The 8,453-nt window shown below is 43.6% G+C and overlaps 2 protein-coding genes across 2 annotated transcripts in view; both read right to left on the bottom strand.

Annotated features, from left to right (window-relative positions):
• Positions 1-8,453, bottom strand: part of LOC107746311 (FERM and PDZ domain-containing protein 3-like) — a 189,520-nt gene that overhangs the window by 159,634 nt on the left and 21,433 nt on the right. The window lies entirely within an intron of this gene.
• Positions 4,756-8,453, bottom strand: part of LOC107746320 (uncharacterized) — a 9,058-nt gene continuing 5,360 nt past the window's right edge. Inside the window, 4 exon segments of the mRNA XM_016560466.1 lie at positions 4,756-5,376; positions 6,293-6,751; positions 6,913-7,229; positions 7,449-8,309. Coding sequence (XP_016415952.1) covers positions 4,756-5,376; positions 6,293-6,751; positions 6,913-7,229; positions 7,449-8,309 — 2,258 coding nt within the window.

Genomic DNA, 8,453 nt, shown 5'->3' with positions numbered 1-8,453 from the left:
AACAAAACAGCGTTGGATGAAGTGGATTAGAGCCCTGCACGGGCCTCAAATATAGGCCCAAGCCCGTATTTTTCCCCAAAATCCCCAAAAAAAAAAAAAAAAAAAAAAAAAAATTGGAGTATGCAGCATTTGTACTGCAACTCAAAAGGGCACAAAACAAAAGGGTACCTCACTGAAATAAAGCTGCCCTGTCCTGCCCCGACATGCCCCTGGCGTTCTGTTTGCGGTTGAGAAATGACTACTGACAGGTTTCCAAAGAATATAGCTCAGTCAGAGTCAACAGCATGTTTAATTTGACAAGAACAAAACTGTGGCTCTGAGGGATGAAGTACAGTTCATTTAATATGTTGCAGTACTGAGTGTCAAACATTCACTTGACAAAACACTGAAAATGCATGTTTCCACAGATCTCCAGTGGACTATAACATGAGTTGTGAAAATTAGACATGGCATAAGACAGAACAGCATATCAGAGAGACCTAATTTTCCTCTGTGTCGAATAAAAATGGCATCTGCTGTAAGTGAGGTCTGCGCTTTCAGAGTCTGTATTACAGTAGTTTCTCATCTGGAGGACTCTTAAGTGCTTCAGTGCAATGTTAACCTGAGGACACGCTCCCCATCTCCACCTCATTCCTCAGCTGCCTTCTCTAAAATGGAAAGTTACTGTCTAGAAGAGTGGACTGAATCTAAGCAGAGTATTTTGCGACTGCACAGATCGCAAGTTAATAATTTCAGTGTTATTCGGCAAAAACTGCATATGACCAATAATCTGTGAACATAGAGTCTTATACTCACATAAAGCAGTGGCCAAAAGTGATGTCTGGAGTGGACATTTGCACAATATTTGCTTTTAACCCTTTCCCACCGTTGACAGATTTTTTTTCGTCTTTCTGTGGTTTCATTGTTATACAGTAGGAGGTGCTATTATGCATCTTCTGATAGACTACTGAATCTCCAGATCAAAACACAGTGAAGAAGAAGCACAAACAAACAATCACATACACTGAAAAAAAAAATGATTCATTGAATTTACAAAAAATTTTTAAGGTAAGTGGTTGCAATCAATTTATTTTAGCTAAATTTAAATAAACAAATTTAGTTGACTAACTTTCAACATTTTTTTTAATTTAAATGTAGCTAAAATAAATTGTTTGCAACAACTTACCTTAAAAAATTTGTATCATTTTTTTTTCAGTGTATTTAAGCAGATGCATATGTAAAAATGTGATCATCAAACATTAAACAGCATATAAATTAAAACTGCCTAAAGTTACAGAATGAATGTCGATGCAGGATGTGAAGCTTTGGATGTGTTGATGGAAACGATCGACTTTATCTATGTTTTTATCATCGTTCTGAATCTGAATCAGTCATTGTCGTTTACAAAAACACAGTTTTCTCAGCTTTTTGTTCAAAATTGCTTTTTTACTGAAAATTGTGCATTCATCTGTTGATTTTTTCAAGCAGAGGCTCTGTTCTTTTTTTGACATTTTGCATGTTCAGATATTCATACAACACAATATTCTGGGAGTCATGAACATTTTATGAAAACTTGCAGGGAAAGAATTAATGATTAAGTTCAATTAAACCATCAAAATAATGAACTTGTTGTAAGAGGAAAAAACTACTTGGCTGGCAAAACTATTTGGGAAAAAATACTATGTGAAAAATGCATAGAAAACAAACAATAATGTGTGAATAAAAACTGAATAATAATGTGTACATTGACAATATAATTGGTTATTAGTATTTCATTGGCTCGCTCTCGCTTGTATTTGATTAGCAGCCATTCTCATTGGTATTCCTCAATATGCAGATCACAAATGAAAGGATTGTAATGCGGAGCACATAGAAAGGCTTTACCCTCTCCGAACACACCTACGCAATATGCTTAGAAATCTACATCAGCATAACATCACATACAAGATATTCAAAGTCACTTTTAAGCCAGACATCACTTTTGACCAGTACTGCATGGAACAATAACAATTTGTTGCATTAAATGTGTTTCTCATCAAAGGATTTAAGCTTTAATTTGCATCTAGTTGGGTAAATTGAAGATTTGCTCCTCTACAGATATTTAACAAATAATGAGAAGTATACCAATCATCCCAATAAAATGTATATTCAGCAGAAATCAGTGCAGGGTGGGACTTGTTGATCCTGGATGATGCAGGCAAGCATTATTTTCATTAGAACAACATGCACTGATGAATCATGCGCAGTGAGTTCCTGTGAAGACAATGAAGTTTGCATGTGAATTAGCTGCTGTTGCGGTGCTGGTTTTATAGCAGGTGGAGCGTGAGAGCGGTAGTGTTGATGTGGCAGTGCTCTCTGACCGACTAAGAGCTGTTCTGTTCCAGCTCCGTGAGTAGGTGGACTCTCATCCACAGTTCCCTCTCTTTCTCTCTGTCTGAGCACAGGATCTTTGTTTTCATCTATCCTGCTACCAGTTACAAAAGGTTTCCATGGGAACTAAATGGAGAATTAAACTGTTGGTAAGCCGACAAGAAAAGTTATTTAGGAAAATTATTATTTTAGTTATTGCATTTAAGACTGCTAAAAAAGGGAGATTACAAAAAAAAAAAAAAAAAAGAAAAAAAAAAAAGCTCAGTAGTTAAGGCTGTGCATGTGATGTGGTGATAGCCAGGGGCTTTGCTACGTCACTAATGGAGTTTGTAGATGATTGCTACACAGATAAGGAACCACCTGCTTCAGATCATTCCCTGACCTGCTGATTATAATGTCATACAAATGTGGACACAAAGTGCATTCACCAAAAATGTTACTTTGCATTTAAACACGATAAATGAACGAGACTCCAAAAAAAATCTTTGGAAAGCAATCTGGTGAATATTATAAAATCCAAAAACATGTCCACATTATATTTAACCCAAAGATCAAAATAAATTATGTCATTAATTATCATAGAAATATCTCATTATTGTGTGGCCGTGTGAATGTGTACATTATTAAAGAAACCCAAACACTGCCAAGTATCTAAACTAGGGGTTCTTTATTTCCGACCGCGTACGCAGAAGACGCGGCATTAATACTCAAGGTTTCCCATTGAGGGGAGTTGTGCCGATGAAATTTATACAGTGAAGAATAAACACAACCAAAAGCACGCTTCCCTAAAGGTATAAAGAAACAAACCAAAATTATAAGCACTTCAAGTAGTTCTCACAGTTACAGAAATCACTTCAGGCCAGGTTCGCCAATTCCCCTTTTTTTTCCCTTTACAAGGATAGCCACACAGTAACAAAAAATAAATAAATTAATTAATTAATTAAACAAAGTACAATGAAACTTGGTGTGAGCACTTAACCGCCAGATAAACAACGGTAGTGGCTAATGATGCTTTCTAAAGGAAGAACAAACATAGAAGTATAATCAAATACACGTTCTCATAAGCCACTTACAACTATTGACTAAATAAATTAAAGTAAATCCATTTTACACTCTGTACATCTCTATTAACATTGTTATTACTATCTTCTTCTCCAAGGACAGATTATTAATGAATTCAAATTAATATTGACATCAAAACAGTATACAACTAGTGAACCATTTTCTCTGAGTATACATATACATTTCCCAAAAACAAATGAAATAAATATTACTCACTCCATGGCGCGATGCGTCGCATTTGAAATTCACTCAGTTGTCACCTCACATGCACCTTCATGTGCCTTCGTTCTCCCCTCTAGTATTGTTTTATTAAAGGAGAAAGAAGTTTGGTTTACTTTCCCTTCCACTTCACAATATAAATGGCATGTACTAAACTCAACGTTCACATTAAATATCACTCATGCTCGATCTCTGCGGCCTGCACGATTCCTCTATGCAGATATTTCTCACCCACGGAGAAATCCAAAATCCGTGTGATCACAGACTGCTCCAAACTGCTCAGCGACCAGACCAACACCCAACCGAGGGTTTCCCCTTTTTTCCCCCAGACCAAACAACAAACTGTGTTGTTTTCCAGCCCACACACTTCAACTCACGCATGCCCGTGAAGCCCCTAATCATAAACCGTTCCCCAGAAATAAACACTCTCTTTTTTTCCGCTCTTCTCACCGCGCTGCTCAGACGCACGAGAGTTACCCCTAATGAAGGATAGGCATGACCGCAGGCAATTCTTGTGATGATTACTCTTTGTTACCTGGCAACACTCTCCCCTGCCATAAGTCAATGTCCGCGTGGACTTCCCTTTTAACCGTCCACAGTACTTTTTAGTTTTTCGGCTGTATACATTACCATGCCAGCCAAAACTTGAGACAAAATGTCTGGGCTGAAGGACACCGCATTGCAAACTGACTTGGGCAGGCTGTACGGGTTACTGTGCTTACCCGCAGTCTGCCTTTGTGACCGACGTGGTGCCGGGGCGGGTACTCTAGGCTCAACCGGGGCTGCCAAATTTCTCCTTTGGGCAGGGACTGGACGCTTTTCAACAGTATCCAGACCCATGTCTATAGGAACCACCCCCATGCCATCACCTCCTTCATCTACACTCTTTTCCAATGCAGTAAGTGTCTCCTCAACACTTTCTTGTTCTTCAATCTCAGGTGCAATCAAATCATCTACCTGGGAACTGGATCGTTTCATACATTCATCCGCTGATGTCGCAGTACGCCAAGTCTCCTCTACAACTACACACTCGATGTCTGGAGGAGATAATATTTCCTCGTGCAATGGACTAACAACTTCTTTCGCAAAGCTTACTTTCCTACACGGTGCTGGCACTGGGGTTGGTTATGGACAAGGTTGAAGGTGAGACCGATGGACCCTTTTTTGCACACCGCCTCCGTCTGGTTCCACCACATAGGTAGTTCCTTGAACATCCTTCACCACGTAGACCTGTGGTGCCCATGCATTCTGAATCTTATTTCTCCCTGCCGGACGGTGCCTCAAGTAAACTTGCTGTCCAAAAGCAATCTCCGGGCAATACACCTCACTCTCATGCTGTTCAGTCCGTTCCGCTGCTTTTCTTTCTGCATACTCTCTCGCTCTAGCATGAGCATCCTGGAGTCGCTCACTGTGAACAGACAACCAGTTGGTTTCCATACCTTCCTCAGACTCCCGTCCCAACAAAGCATCAACCGGAAGGTGCGGTAGTGTACCAAACAACATTAAATACGGGGAGTATCCCGTGGAGGAGTGGGGCGTCACGTTATAAGCATACACTAATTCCGGTAAGTGTTCAGGCCATCTCTTCTTCTTGTCGGGGGGTAGCGAGCGCAACAGGTCATGTAGAGTGCGGTTAAACCGCTCACAGTGGGGATTCCCTTGCGGATGATATGGGGTGGTTCTCAACTTTCGCACCCCATACAACCTGCAAAGTTCCGCAATGACTGTGCTCTCAAAGTTTCTCCCCTGGTCAGAGTGCAGTCTCTGCCGCACCCCATACTTGAGAAACCATGTTTTCAGGAGCACCTTAGTGGTAGTATCCGCCTTCTGGTCACGTGTGGGGAACGCCTGACAAAACGTTGTGAAGACGTCCGTCACCACCAGAACATTTTCTCGACCATCAGAGGAAGGCTCCAGAGTGGTAAAATCAACAGCGACCACTTCCAGTGGTTGGGAAGCCAGAAAAGGGGTCCAGAAAGCCCGAATCTTAGGCTGCGGCAACTTAGCAAGCCACAGCGATGACAATTCTTCACCCAGGTGTCTACAGCTTCATGCATCCCTGCCCAATAGCACCTTGGCTTGAGCAAGCTCAGTGTTCTCTCGATTCCCTGGTGTCCCATTTGATCATGGACACTCCGTAGCACTGGCTCAACCAAGCAAGTGGGAAGTAACAGCTGTTGACGCTCGCCTAGGAATACATAATCTACTACACGATACAATAATCCTTCATCTTCCTTGATCTTACTCCACTGAGCAATAACCGCACTTGTCGGGGCAGTCCCTGTCTCTCACGGACTGAGGGCTTCTTTCGGGCACGCCAAACCTGCTTCAGTAGTTTCAGGAAAGGATCCGCATCTTGAAGACGACAAAGCTCCTCCTTAGTATACCCAGGTAACGTTGGAGTGTTTCCAAGGGCAGAGTCTGCGCTTACTTTCCCCTCTGTAAGCTCCCCTAGTGCTGGTCCCAACACTGTAAGATCTGGGTCTATGACTGTTCCCCTATGCAGCTCACTACAAATGGCCACACAGCCATCAAACTCGGTATCTTTGGCCACTACATGAACTTCATCCAACCCCAGCCTCCGGGAGAGAGCGTCAGCCACTGTATTACAACGACCCAGTCGGTAGCAGGTCTAGAAATTAAATACAGCTAGTTGGGCCACCCACCGCTGCTCCACTGCCTCCAGCTTTGCCGTGTTAAGGTGACAGAGCGGAATGCAGTCAGTGAGAACAGTAAACCGAGACCCCAGCAGAAAACCCCTGAACTTCTCTACTACAGCCCACTTTAAGGCCAGGAGTTCCAGTTTCATGCTGCTGTAGTTGTGGTCGTTATGTTCAGCACCTTTCAGCCTCCTACTTGCATAGGCAATTACTTTCTTCCTCCCATCTTGAAGCTGGTAAAGGACAGCACCCAGGCCCAAATTACTGGCATCTGTCTCTAACACAAACAGAAGGGACAAGTCGGCATATCCCAGTATTGGAACGCAGGTCAGCTCCTTCTTGAGAAGCTCAAATGCCTGCTGGCATTCAGATGTCCAAGAGCCTTGAAATAACTTGTCACATTGGGACCCACTGCCCTTTTTGGTGCACAAATTCACAACATCGTGCAAAGGTCCGGCAACCTTGGTATACCCACAATAAATCAGCTGTAATAACTGCAAAATCCCGAAAAGGATCGCAGTTCCTTCACTGTCCTAGGCACTGGCCACTGCACTACTGCACTGACTTTGTCGGGGTCAAGACCTACCCCTTGGGTCGAAACTTGGTGTCCTAGAAACCCTACCTCTGCTTGGAGAAAGTGGCATTTTTCCACTTTGATCTTTAACCCTGATTCCCTCAGCCGGCAAAGCACCGTTTCAAGTCTAGACAGGCGAGCCTCGAACGTACTCGAATAGACCAAAAGATCATCAGAGTAGACAATAACCATCTGGAACACCAAATCACCCATTATGGCCTGCATGAGTCTCTGAAATGTTGCCGGTGCGTTACAGAGACCGAACGGCATCCGCACATATTCATACAGTCCGAATGGCATGACAAAGGCGGTCTTATACTGATCTTTCTTGTGCATCGCTACTTGGTGATAGCCACTCGCCAGATCTATGGTTGAAAACACTTGGGCATTACACAGTGCTTCTAGACTCTCGTCTATCCTCGGCAGGGGAAATGCATCCCGCTGGGTCTTCGAGTTTAGTTTCCGGTAGTCTACGCACAGCCGCAGACTCCCGTCAGTCTTCCTGACTAGGACCACTGGGGACGCATATGGGCTTGAGCTTTCCTTAATAACCCCCTACTTCAGCAATCCGGTAATATGCTAACTCACCTCCTCAAACTGGTTGGGAGATATACGTCTGTATGCTTGAGCGACAGGCATGTCATTGGTCACGGGAATCTCGTGTTTCACCCGATCAGTGTACCCAAGATCCTCATCACACACTGTGAACACATCCGCGTACTCCCTCAACAATGCTCGCAATTCTGCCTGCTGAACCGGAGTCCCACCCATTTGTACCCTGTCGAAGGGACACTGCAAGTCACCTTTGGTCTCCGTCATCGACCTCACGCTGACAGTGACTTCCTCATGATCTCTGTAAATCCGTCGGAATGCTACGTCACAGGCCCCACTGTCCACCTGATGACTTCGGGAAAGTACCCCAAGCCTGGCTTTTGGTGGTAGCCACACATCTTCCAGTGCCAAATTCAGAACCCGTACAGGAAACACCCGTCTTTCAACCGACACCACCATGGGCACAAGAACCAAACCCCCTGGCAATGGCATTGCCCCAGGTTCAAGCATGATCACACCCTTAGTCATGGGCAGCTTCTTACTAACTCGAGCCTGAACCATGGCAACTGAGGCCGCCGGCACACGCGTTTTAAATCTTCCAGCTATTCGAACTGTAGAGTTTGCTCCCATCAGGGCCTCGCCATGCACCTTACTAAAAGCATCCCGCCAATCTGAGTCTAGCGATCCTGCCAAGGCATTATCAAACTCGGCCATAATCAGCTGTTTGCAGCACTGAGCAATATTCATGCCGGGTATGCCTGGCAGTGAATGATCAACTTCTCCATCTTTCTGGTCTCGGACTATCAAGAATCCGCAGCCAGGTATCGTTACTCCCATCACCTGAATATCCAACTCGACGTATCCCAAATATGGGAGGGGCAATTTATTAGCAGCTGTAATCCGCAACCACTTTGAGGTGCTGTGCATATCTCTATCTTCCCCATGTAAGTGCTCTCTAAAAAAACTTTCCGCCAATGTGCTCACATTGCTACCTGTGTCCAAAAGACACTTGACACTTTTTCCCCCTATGCTGATCT

Source organism: Sinocyclocheilus rhinocerous, unplaced genomic scaffold, assembly GCF_001515625.1.
Source record: "Sinocyclocheilus rhinocerous isolate Xijiao unplaced genomic scaffold, SAMN03320098_v1.1 scaffold1881, whole genome shotgun sequence".
NCBI lineage: Eukaryota > Metazoa > Chordata > Actinopteri > Cypriniformes > Cyprinidae > Sinocyclocheilus > Sinocyclocheilus rhinocerous.
The sequence above is the reverse complement of the archived record's forward strand: the minus strand, read 5'-3'. Positions and strand labels throughout refer to the sequence as shown.